Raw genomic sequence first — 12,614 nt, forward strand, 5'->3', positions numbered from 1 at the left:
CGCCGCTCAGCCGCAGAATGCCGGAATCGGTTGGGCTGGAAAACACCTCTGAGGGCATCGAGTCCAGCCTGTGGCTAACACCACCACGTCAATTAGACCATGGCATTAACTGCCACATCAAATCATCCCTTAAACACCCCCCAGAGATGGTGACTCCACCGCCTCTCTGAGCAGTCTATTCCAATGTCTAACATTCTTTCTGTGAAGAAATTCCTCCTGATGCCCAACCTGAACCTCCCCTGACACAGCTTGAGGCCATTGCTTTGGGTCCTCTCGCCAGCTGCCGGGGAGAGAGGCTGACCCCACCTATGAATCTCCTTTCAGATACTTGTAGAGAGCCATAAGGTTTTCACTGAGCCTTCTCTTCTCCAGGCCAAATTACCCCAGCTCCCTCAGGTACTCCTCATAAGGTTCGTGCGCCAGACCCTTTACCCAGCTTCGTTACCCTCCTCTGGACAGCGCCCAGCACCTCGATGTTGTGCCTTAATTGAGGCCCAGAACTGAACACAGGATACGAAGTGCGGCCTTCTCAGCGCTGAGCACATCACTGCCCTGTTCCTGCTGCCCACACCATTCTGCATACAGCCAAAATGCCACTAGCTTTCCTGGCCAGCCGGGCACGCGTTCGCTCATGTTCAGCTGCTGTCGGCCAACACCCCCGAACCCTGACATGGCGGACCTGCAGATGCCCCGGGAACTACGCGCCCCAGCATGCACCGCTCCGCCCGCACAGCATGCCGGGAGCACGGGCGCCGCACGGGCTGGGCGCGGGGGGACCGGAAGCGGCCCGTGACCCGGGCGGAAGCGCTCGGAGGCAGCTGGGCCGACACCGCGGCCCTGCGAGCGGGGCGGAGGGAGCGGCGCCCACGGGTGAGGGGCGGCCGCGGGAGGGAGACCCCGCCGGGGCCGCGAGGGACAGCCCGGGGGCGGGGCGCCCTGTCGGGCGGGGAGCGGGTAGCCCCGGCAGGCGGCCCCGCGGCGGGCAGCGGGCCTCGCCCCGCGCCCGGGGGTGGGGGGGGGCAGAACGGGGGCCGGGCGGAGGGGCCGGAGCGGCGCCGGGGCCGTCGGGGTGCGCAGGGCGCGGTGCCAGGCCGGGGTTCTCCCACTGAGGTGGTGGCGAAAGGCGCGTTCCTCCCCCAAAACGCCCTCTTTGGAATCCCGGCGCCGCCGGAAAAGGGGCTCTCTGGAGCAGTGCTGGGTTTGAGCATCGCTCCCAAACTCCTGCCGTAAGTGACGTTCGCCCTTTTCCTACGCCAAGCCGTAGAGAGGGGAAAAGTTCAGGTCGAAAGAATTTAGGATGCGCCCCCAGGGGTTGTTTTGCCAAGGTGAGAAGTGCTGGTTAAAGTGATTCGGCTGTAATGGTCGGCGAATGTAAGCAAAGAAAAGGGTGCTACCCCTACTTGTAGAGAAAGAAATGAGCTCTTGACTGCTGTGTGTTCCTCAGAGGGAGGTTCTGCTTTAATACAAGGTAATCTGAGCATTGGTAAGTTATTGAAGGCTTCACATTTGTGTGTGAAAAGGTGATGGTGCTGCTGGCAGTTCGCTTTGGCAGTCAGTTTGGTCTTCCACCAGTTAACTTTTATTAAATATTTCTAAATGCGTTTGGTAAGTTAAGCTTTGCGTTCTGAGGAGACTAGATACTCACAGGCCGTTTGTTTACTTGACTTCGATGGTTTTTGGAAGCAAACCAGAAAAACATAGATAAGCAGGTACGTCAGGGATCTTTAGGGTAAGAACCACATCGTGCACTTATTTCTGAGTAATCCCCTACATGCTCCCAATTTTCTCCTTTTGCTATAATAAGGGCCAAAGTAATTGTTGGGGGAGAGGTCATGTTCAATTAACTGAAGAGTTACTTTGAACGGGAATAAGTGTTTATTAGTTTTCCTGTAGTACATTGGCCACATCTTTGCACAGGTGGCACACACCTTATGCCTTGAGATCAGCCTTTTAATGAGCTTAAGTTATATCAGTAAAATGTTTACGTCAGTAAAATTTTTGATAACGTTTTCACTGCGAGCTTTGAGATAACTTTTAGAAACTTTTAGCACTACAGTGTTTATTTTTTTCCTTATTGTGTCAGAGAAAAGCCATTTGAGACTTTCTTTTTTTCTTCTGTACCAGAGTGGGTGATGAACAGATTTAAATAGTTTCACGTAATCTTAATGTAAAGAACTTTACTATTGTTAATTGTTTTAATATTGTTGTAGAGAGACAAATGAGTATCGCACTCAAGGATACTCAGCCTCAGGTGTTTTACTGTGTTTTTACAATTCTCATGTATGTTAAAAGAAATCCTCAAGTTATGTCATGAAAGTATGGGGTTTGTCAGATTATTTTAAGAAACTTCAATGAATTTTGACAAGTCTCTTAGCACCTAGAAAGGCTCAGGATTTAGTTAGCTTTTTCATGGGGTGGTTTGCATAACAGCAGTTTTTGGTGAATGCCTATAACAAGAGGGCAGAAATCCATGCCCTGTAAAATTTCACCCTCTCACCTGCCCATGTTTTTGAGTTTTTTTTTTTTGCTTGAAGCTTTCTGGCAAATTACTGAAAAGGAAAGTTTCTTTAGACAGGAAGCGAAATCTTAACTAAGATCTTTTGTACTCCATCCATGCAATCCTACCCGGTCTCCTGTTTATCTCAGCTAGCATTTAGGTGCAGTATGCCTTCCTCTCACATTCCAGTGTGTCCCAGGAAATTTGAATTTTAGAACCTGAGAGTATTGGAGGAGTGAATCAGCTGATTTGGAAATCATGCTCTCCCAGTTTCTCCTCATGTTTTTTCTAAAAATGCTTCAATCCCTTAATTAGTCTTACCTTAGTTATTTTTTGATGTGTGCTGAACAGTGAATGCTAAACTGAAGAATGGTGTTTTTAAACAAGTTGTTATACAGGATAGGGTAGAATTTAGGATTGAACAGTAGGAGGCTGCAGTTGTAACACACAGCAGCCTTCAGCAATTGATAAACTCTTACTGATATATAAAAGACACAAAAATTTGCCTTTTAAACATTTGGCTTTTAAACAAACATAGGAATTGGTGAAGCCAATTTGCCATATTTTCTAGAAATGAATAGTGTAGGATAGAAATGTCAGCAGCTGAAGCATACAAAAGTCATATGTATGTTGTGCAGCTAATGAGTTGGAAGCTACTTCCATTTCCTTAAACCAGAAGCTGAGTTTTTAAAGGATTTTCCTGTGGGATCAAAGAATCTGAAAGCTTGAAATGTTTGCATAGATTCAGTGTTCTTGTGCAAATGAGAACAGAGCAGTGAGGTTCTGGAAGCTGTGCAGTGGTCCAATGTGTTCAGCTACATTAGCCTAAGTCCTTCAAGTCCACTCCACTCATTGGCATACAAGGCATACAAATTCTGGCAAACTTGGCAGATCAGCATGCAGCTTTGGGAGTGAGCTGGGATGGTTGTGAGCATCCCAGTTTCAGTTTTGTTCTTGCATTTGGCGTTCAAGAGAAGTAGGAAGAAGGTTAGACTAAACAGACTAAACTTCCTATTTTTTCTTAGAAGATGTTGGAGTAGGGAAACAAGAACACTTGCCTTGTGTGGCTTAATTGCCGTGGTTTAGAGGTTTGTAGGTGTAAATATTCTGGCAGCTTGTGGCAATTTTCAGTTCTCTAAAATCCAGACAATTCTATGTTTTCTGCAGCAGGAAGTCCTTTTTAGACTGGTTGGAAAGTTTCTGTGCCAAATACGCTGGGTTTAGTTGTATTGTATGCTCCTTCTGATTAAAAAGTGGCATATCCCTTTTATGTAAACTTTCTCTTAATGAATGCAGGTTTTTGCGTTTTTTTTTAAGGGGGCAAAGCAGAAGAACGGTAATATCTAATATATGTGCTTTTTTGAGATTTAAGTCAGGGAGCTGAGCTACATTGTGGTAATGCCACATAAGATTCTTGAAGGGCAAATGGAATTGTGAATGTACTTCAACATAAATTAGTGGTTCTTTGCAGGAGTCTGAAATAGTAGTCAAAAATATATAAAAAGTACATCCTGACTGCTGCATTGGTGTAGTCTTGGTGAAGTCAAACAGGGCAACAATAAAATGTGGATAAGTAATTAAAATATAGGTATTTACCAGGCATGTTCAGAAATCTGTCTCTTTATTCCTATTGTCTTTGTCGTTTATGCTGCTTTCATTATACAAAAAGAAAATATAGTGATATGTTTTGTAATGAACAGTACACTGGAAATACGCTGAGAGAAAACAATTTCTTGGAAGACGAAATTGCAAAGTTGCTTGGCTCTCCTTGACCTATTATTTAAAACTTAAGGCCATGCCATTGCCAATTAAAAAAAAGGTACAGAAAATTTCCCTTTGAGTTCTTTTTGTACTCCCTGTATGCACAAGTGAGAATTTGTGGGAGGTATTTCTATATTCTTTTGATTTATTTTCTCTGTGCACTTTTTTCTGGCTTTGAAAGTGTTCTGATCTTCATACAATGTCATGACAGACCGAGCACTTCTTGATCCCAAAGAGGAACCATTGCTGGTTTTTTTAGGTTTTTCAGAGTTCCCGAGTTTCTTGTTTTTCTTTTCTCCTCATTTATTGCATTTGCTCTCTGATTTTTCTGGGCTCTCTGCTGCTGGCTGTTTTGTCAGGAATAAATCTATACTGCTAATGGTATTCATGTGGTGTTTTTTTTTTAATGACACATCATTGCATCAGAATGGAAATTGAGTGAAACTCAGTGTGTCCCTTGATAATATGTCAAATGCATCATATATTGGAAATATTCTCTCTTTTTCTTAAAAGCAGGTTGGGTTTTCTGCATCTTTTACTTTTGGCAGTCGAATGTTTGGAGTTTTCTATATCCAGAACCAAACTTGGATTCTGGAATAGCGCTATAAATTGTACTCTTATTTTTGCTTATTTTCATTAGTTGAACTTAAACGGAGATATATGTTGGCATCATTTTCCCGCCAATGTTTATCCTTTTAATGAATTTTTATATTTATCTTCATCCCAGTTTTGCTTAAGCTGAATGAGGAAAATTAATTTTTCTTTTATAAACAGGCTTTTTAGTCATATCAGTAGGTTCCCTCTGTAGTTCTTCTAATTCAAACTTCTTTTTCTTGAAAAAAGGAATTTAGAATTGTGGGTGGTATTCCAGACAAGCTGTTGCTCGTGTGCAACATTGCTCATATTCCCTATCTTTATTGAAAAGGAATCCTTAATGTGCATTTGCCTCTTTGTCCGTCACCCTTTTATTTTTCTTTTGTTCCCACAGACTTTTGTCAGTTTACAGTTTACCACAGGAAGACTATAGTCCCAAATAAAATGCCCTGACTACATGAAAGAAGACTGTATTGGTCCCTTCATGCAGGAGTCTTGATTTCATATGACTTAATTTCATGTGGCTTCTAGTACACTGTTTTTCAGGACTGGTCGCTTGTCTGTGTTATGTTTTGTCCCACTTTTGTTGCAATGCTTTCCACTTCTGTCTCATCCTAATCTGCCTATTCTTTTCTGGCAGCATTGTTCAAAAAAAAAAATCAACATATTTCTTTGGAGGAACTAGTAGTTCTTTTCTATGTTTGCAACACCATACTGTACTCTTGTAGTCTTATAGAAAGATTCTTTCTCATTTTAAAATTACCTCTCATCACATTTGTTTAACCCTAGATGATATATGAAGCCCAGATTGCATCTTGTTTGAATTTCCTTTTTCACAAAGAAAATTACTGATTAATTTTTTAAAAACTAGATTAGTTCAGCGTGCCCTAAAACTACGAAGGCTTACTGCATTTTTACCCTACTTTTTACTGTTTAGTACAATTGAATTCAGACCACTGAGCCTGATAATTTTTTTATTCTTTGTTAATTACTGTATTTTTTCCTCTCTAATCATATGATAGCACATTTGATTTATTAAAATGCTCTTCGTGTTTTTTTGCGACATCTATTTTTTTTTGTGCAGACTTTTACAGTTCTCTTTTTTCAATCTTTCAATGTATTAGCTTCCTCAGCTTATGCTTTTACCTTGCAAGGTGCTAATATATCTGCATTCCCATTAACTAGCCTTTACTCCTGTGTTTAGTGGCATTATTTGTATTGTAAACCAAGGCATATTTTATCATTGCCAACACTTCCAAAGAGTAGTATCACTTCTGTGTTGTTTTTTTGGTTTTTTTTTTTCCAAGTATAATTATTATAAATCATAGGTGTTTTCACTACTCTTTTGGAATGTAGCAAATGGTTTTGTGGCTAGAAAAAGAGGTAGTACAAGTGATCGTCTTTTGCAAAGTAGAAGTAGTGTGAGGTATTTCTTCAGTTCCTGAGCAACTCTCCAATGAGATGACTGATTTCTATTTGCAAAAACTGTTCAAATAGGGTGCAAGATCAGTTTTGGGCCCTAACTGTCCCAGCGCCCAAATGTAATTTCCTTAGATGAGTTTCTAGAATTACGGAAAGTGATAAAGGCACTTAACACACCATGTTAGGGAATTTCTATTATAGCATACACAAATTAACTCTCAAAGAACATTTTTAAGTGTGTCTTATATTCAGGAACTTTTCACTTGCATGAGTACAGGTTAAAATGTTGCTTATATCAGTGGTAAAGCAAATATTTTTTAGAGATACTTCTGTAAAGTCAGGATAACTTTCAAAGGAAGCAGCAATGTAAGTGGAGGATTATTTTTTCCTCATTTCTCTTCAGACAACTAAAAAGTATTGGTTATGTGTGTGTAGTTTCATTAGGTGAACATAACAAAGTGCCTTCTTATGAAAGCCTGAGGAGGCATTTGCACCATTTCCTATTTGTAGCTGTGAAAAAGACAGATGGAATAAACCAGTATCAAAGTGCTGGGCAGAAGTGAAATGATCAACAATAGCAAAGAGGTGTCTGTAGTACTTCTTCCAAATCGAGCAGCTTCCTCAGCTTGTTTACATTTTTTTGATAAATGTTTACCAGAAACATAGGAGGGAGCAAATGTGGGTTGTGATCTCTTTGCTGCCCTCAACCCTGAATATCAGCTGGGAGACCATCTAGAATCACTTGTGCTATTTTCCTGAGTCTGTGGACACACAGCAGTGTCATTGATTTGTACTGGGTTAATGTTTGCAGAGTGGCTGCTGATATGAAAGGAATTTTAGGACAGCAGGTGGGTGGGTAGAATATCTCTTCCAAAGTTTTCTTTTAGACAGAAGAGATGCAGCTTGGGGTAAAGAAATAGAACTTGTATCTGAACGTATCAGATTTGTTTTGTGAATAAGTACTTCCATTTCTCTAACTCTTTAATTTCCTTTCCGTAGACAAAAACACATGCAGCAAGCTGGATATCAGTATACCAGTTATGGAAGCTCCTGGTTAACTATACCTACATTATATGTCTGAAGTAGATTATCTAGGTGATATTGGTGGTGATATTGGGAACTGTCAATCTTCTGTGAAGGACAGGTTGAAGGCCAGGTATTTAGTGCATACTGATTAGACTGATCCCTGAGCCTTCTCTCCTCTGGCCTAAACAACCCCAGTTCTCTCAGCCTGTCCTTGTATGACAAGTGCTTCAATCCCTCAGTCATCTTTGTGACCCTTTCCAGGACTCACTTCAGTCTGTCATACTGAACCCAGCACTCCAGATGTGTCCCAGCAGTCCCAAGTGGAGGGGCAGGATCACCTGGCTCAACCTTCTGGCAATGCTCTTAGATAAAGTCCAGGGTGCTGTTGGCCATTTTTGCTGCAAGGGCAAGCTGCTGGCTGTTGTTCAACTTGTCCACCAGCACCCTCAGGTCTTTTTGTGCAAAGCTGCTTTCCAGCAGGTCAGCCTCCACATTGTACTGGAGGTGCTAAGGTGGAGGGTTTGCATTTCCCATGGGTGAACTTCATAGGTTTCCTGTTATCAAAACATACTGCTCATCAACACTGCCTGTTGTCTGTCATCGAGTTCTCTTTGGAAGAGTGTTTATGGTAACATAAATACTAATAAGTAAAGGGGAATTTAAAAATTGTGCTGCTGACTCAAAATATTGCCATTTATGTTTTTTCAGACGCTCCTATTGCAAAATTTGCAGTTGAAAAGAAACAATTTTTTTTATAAGAAGAGAATGGGTAAGTTCACAATCTTAAGAGTGTTTCTTGGTTTTGTATTATTTGAAGCATTTTCTCTCATGTCAGTAGAGGAGGTGGATACTAAGGCTTTGATGATCTTGTCACTTCTTGTAGCCTCAAACTTCCTGTATATGTTTTGTAGGAGAATTTTCTCAAGTGACTGTTCATTTATTGGAAGACTTGTTGAGAGTGTATCTATTCTAACAAAAAATTTCATTTGCTTAACATGCATAGTCCTGAAAATGTACATGCTAAAATAGGAATGCATCTAGGCTTTTATAGCACTAAACTTTTACATAATGGCCAAGAAAATTTCACTGTGTAGTTTTTAAAATAGTTCTTTGTTTGTTAACTAAAGTCAGCCTGTTGAATTCTGGCTCAGATATTGTAATACAGACTGATTTTTGATAAGTTACATTGTGTGTGATATGACTACATTTCTGAAACAGTTGTTTCTGCCTCAACAAATGACTGGTTAATGAAACAGGAATTGGATGGATTCTGGTTTTGTCTATACTTTCTGACTGTATTATAGCATGTTTAGCACTGGTAGAACTTTATTAAAATTGGTAATAGCTACATAATACAATTTTAACTTCAAGTTCACAAAGCAACTTGACTGGGGGAATGTTTTATTTGCTACACAGGCAACAGTAATTCAACTTTTAAAAGTAGCACTGTCAGGATACAATAAAAGAAGGCACAAAAAGGGAAGGGGGGTAAAGCCTTCAGAAGAAACAAAGTAGAGAGCAGGTATTCAGCAAAACAAAAGGGAGAAGGGAAGCCGAGGAAGCACAGTCCAGCTGCTGTGGGGAGAATTTTCAAATCTCCCTGGGTTTAGTGCTTTGGCACTTTCTATGCTTTCTGCCAAAGGCCACAACACAGGTATGCACTGATGCTGTATGGTTCTGGGTCTGGTTGGGCAGTCAGGGAGTATGAGTCTTACTTCATGTCATTTCTTCAGTGCAGGAATATTGACCACTTTTGTTCTTACCAGTGCTTCAGAAGGCATCTTTTCCTTGCCAGCTGTATTTTTCAGTACCAGATATGTTTTTATTTAATTTTTAGCAAGTATTAGTATGATAAACATGACTGTAGGTTTAATGGAAGGAAGCAGTAGCATGTTCAATTGACTTGAGAATGACTAAAGGAAAATTTCATTCCTGTGTAGATTTTAAAAATCATGTCAGAATTTGATGATGGAGGGATATTAATAAAAAAATTTCAAGTTTTGCAAAATTATTTTAAAACAGATTACTGGTTACTTCAGAAAAATAAACTTCAAATATGCAAAATGTGTGTTTCTCATTTCTGGTTGTATTGGGCTCTTCAGTCTGCAAACATAGTCATAGAAAAAACTGCAACTTGCATTTTTAGTAATGTGAATCAGTATATTGTGTTCTGAAACCGTTGTCTTTTTTTCCATTACAGATGGAGAAGAGAAGACATACGGTGGGTGTGAGGGCCCAGATGCTATGTATGTGAAGTTAATATCCTCTGATGGCCATGAGTTCATTGTAAAAAGAGAGCATGCATTAACATCAGGAACAATAAAAGCTATGTTGAGTGGACCAGGTAGGTACAGAAGACTTAGTACCTTTACCTTCTTTGTTTTCACTTTTGGACAGTTTGAATTTTTATCATGCAGTAAGTGAAAGTTAGAAAAAATGTTAACTTTTCCACATCCTGCCTAGTTCCTTTTTCCAGCAGAACAATCCATTTCTGTTGGGGTACTGTGGTACCAGACTTAAAATTGGACTCAGCTATTTGGGCAGTTAGGGATCTTACTCTGTCCTACATTGCTACTAGTTTCCCATGGTATGAGAACTTGAGGGTATTATATGAAACATGTACCTGCCAAGTTCAAAACGAATGGGAGCTGGTAGTTCTTTATTTCCTCATCCATGGCAGAACTTCTGGTATTCCATATGGAGTTAATTTTCCTCATAGCAGGTCACACGGTTCTGTGCTTTATATTTGTGACTAAAACAGAGCCAATAACACTTGCTTTAGCTGTTACTGAAAGATGCACACTGTTCAGGCCTCCTCTGTTTCTCACTCTTTCCCCACTCAATAAGCAGACAGGAGGGCTGTGATGGAACACAACCAACGTGACCTGAAGAAACTACTGAAGGAGATATTACATTCCATATGTCTTGCTCCAAAGTAAAAAAGGGAGAGGTGTAAAAAAGGGAAGTGAGCCATATTTTGTTTAAGAACTGTCTGGTCATCAGTCTGCCCATGGGAGGTGGTGATTACCATTGCATCACTTGTTTTGTTTCCTTTCTCTTCTCTCAGCCTACAAGATTTCTTGCTTTTACTGTTCCTTTCCTCTTCCCTTGTCCACACATAGCAGGGGCAAATGAGCAGGTGGCTGTGTGGTGCTTTGCTGCCTACTGGGGTTAAGACCATATGTTGACAGCATCCTATGGCAAGGAGTTCCTGAGCTGAATGGTAAAAGTTAGCTTGAGGTGAGGGTAGATAAACTTAGAGGAGGGAAGGACCTCACGTGTTACTGAATATATGAGACTATATCTGGTTTAAGAAGTCTGAACTAATTTTTGAAGACCAAAAGGGTGGGGGAGAGAACAGGGAGAAGTTAACACAAGTGCTTTCTCTCTTTTATACTTTCATCTTGTGTGTTTCACCTTTGGCCACTTCAGTGTTTGGCCAGTAGACTACATGGAGCTGAATATGGTCTTTCTTATGATCTCTTTTAGATTCTGGTGAGACTGGAGAGATCTATTGGTTTAATATATTTTTTAATTACTTAGTAATACTTGGGCAAACTGAGGAATTAAAATTCTCAGTGTCATTTTAATGGTTGCATTTGAAAATATGTAGTAAGTGTTTTGTGTCCATGTCAGCCTCCCAGACATCTAAGAGGAAGAATAGTTACAAGACTTGCTCTGAATTAATTCAGTGTGAAGGAATAAAAGACAAAGTAGCCTGCTTAGAGGGCTAGAAACTGACTCTGTATAGGACTCAGCAGTCCTGAATATTTTATATAAGTACTAACAAGATAAATGGGTCACAAGGAAAAATACTGTTGCTGTGTAGTTCAGTAGGTCATAATTTCACTGATGTGCAAGTCTTTTGTTTCAGTGCTGTAACTTGGCCAATATGCTAACATTTCTTCTTTTGCTTCCAACTGTTCCTGTTCTAAAATTCAAGCCATATTGGCTTCAGTGCATGGAGATATTTCTACACAAATCTGTGTAGACATTAGTAAATAGCTCTGCTTTGTAGCTAGAAGGAGATGCCCACAAAAATAGTGGGAACTAAACATTGCTTGTCTCCCATAAACATGGAGTTAATGTTAGTATTTTTTTATTGCCTTTCAGTTTAATGAGTTGAAAGTCCAAAGATGTGAGGGGAAGAGAGGCAAAAGTATTATAAATCCTGTGGGATTAACCATAAGATCCGAACTTTTGTATCATCCAGGTTTCATGGTTATAGGCACTATAGAAAGCGAATTTCAAATGTACTTGTGTTTTGAGATTTGAATTCTGAATCAATTCTTTCATATCTAATAGGGATAAACTTATACTGCATGTAAACTTCCCTCCACTACAACTAGAATTTCCCTGTCCCTATCTGTTTTTACATTTATCAAGTTAATATGTCTTTGAGGTTTCAACTCTCTTGTCAAATCTGCCTGAAACTGAGGAATTCAAAGCTACTGAGTCATAGAAGGGACTACTGATATACACATATATGTGTGCAGATATGAAACATCTAGAAACCTTTTTTTTTTTTTCTCTTTGATAAGACAGCCAGAAATTTGGATTGATGCCTCTTAGAGCTTAGCACACAGCTAAATATCTATCAGCTGTATTGGAGTAAACCTAAATTTCTGGTGTAGTTGTTCAGAATAATGTTGATAGGCTGCAGCCTAAATAAACATTTCATAATGCTGGGTGTCTTAATATGCTTGAGGGCTCTGAATGTGGCGCATCCTGCTTCACAATGGAGAATCTAATACCTGGGAAGATGAGACTTAGGCAGGTCTATTTAGAATGCATTGTATTAATATGGTAAGTTGTTTAATTTTGCAGTGAATTGAGATTTTGACTTCTGGTTTGTTATTCTTTTGTGTTGTTTTTTTCTTTCTACAGGTCAGTTTGCAGAAAATGAAACAAATGAGGTCAATTTTAGAGAGATCCCATCTCATGTCCTATCCAAAGTATGCATGTATTTCACCTACAAGGTCCGCTATACTAACAGCTCTACGGAGATTCCTGAATTCCCAATTGCACCTGAAATTGCACTGGAACTTCTGATGGCTGCAAACTTCTTAGATTGTTAAATAAAATAAATTATAATAAAAAAATGTAAAACTTTTTTCAGTATTTAATACATGTAGTTCAGTTAGTAACTTTTTTTCAGATAGCATGTTGCGTGTGTGCTGTTGAGAACTGTAAAGTTCACTGCAGAGGCAATTGCCTTCAGTTCTTTTGCATATAGCAATCATTCAGTTGGAGTTTGTTTTGCTGCTTACACAAATAAGGACCTTTTCACAAACTGAGACAAATAAACAAATAT

General features: G+C 40.0%; 1 protein-coding gene across 3 annotated transcripts; it reads left to right on the forward strand.

Annotated features, from left to right (window-relative positions):
* Positions 1 to 769: 769 nt before the first annotated feature.
* On the forward strand, positions 770 to 12,409 carry ELOC (elongin C). 3 transcript variants are annotated; one of them, XM_084203378.1, is made up of 4 exons: positions 770 to 870; positions 8,009 to 8,069; positions 9,501 to 9,644; positions 12,188 to 12,409. In XM_084203378.1, exons 2-4 carry the CDS (start codon positions 8,066 to 8,068, stop codon positions 12,376 to 12,378), a joined length of 339 nt encoding a protein of 112 aa, XP_084059504.1. In that variant the 5' UTR covers positions 770 to 870; positions 8,009 to 8,065; the 3' UTR covers positions 12,379 to 12,409. The 3 variants fall into 3 exon arrangements, with proteins under 3 accessions (XP_084059504.1, XP_084059505.1, XP_084059506.1); XM_084203379.1 differs by lacking the exon at positions 770 to 870 and adding an exon at positions 1,066 to 1,226; XM_084203380.1 differs by lacking the exon at positions 770 to 870 and adding an exon at positions 1,338 to 1,468.
* The last annotated feature ends 205 nt before the right edge of the window (positions 12,410 to 12,614 follow it).

Source organism: Fringilla coelebs (assembly GCF_963513975.1).
Source record: "Fringilla coelebs genome assembly, chromosome: 1".
NCBI lineage: Eukaryota > Metazoa > Chordata > Aves > Passeriformes > Fringillidae > Fringilla > Fringilla coelebs.

Excerpts from the sequence above, each read along its gene's own strand:
- ELOC (XM_084203378.1), top strand. Across the intron at positions 9,645-12,187 it reads AGCTATGTTGAGTGGACCAG|GTCAGTTTGCAGAAAATGAA; the intron begins GTAGGTACAGAA and ends TTCTTTCTACAG.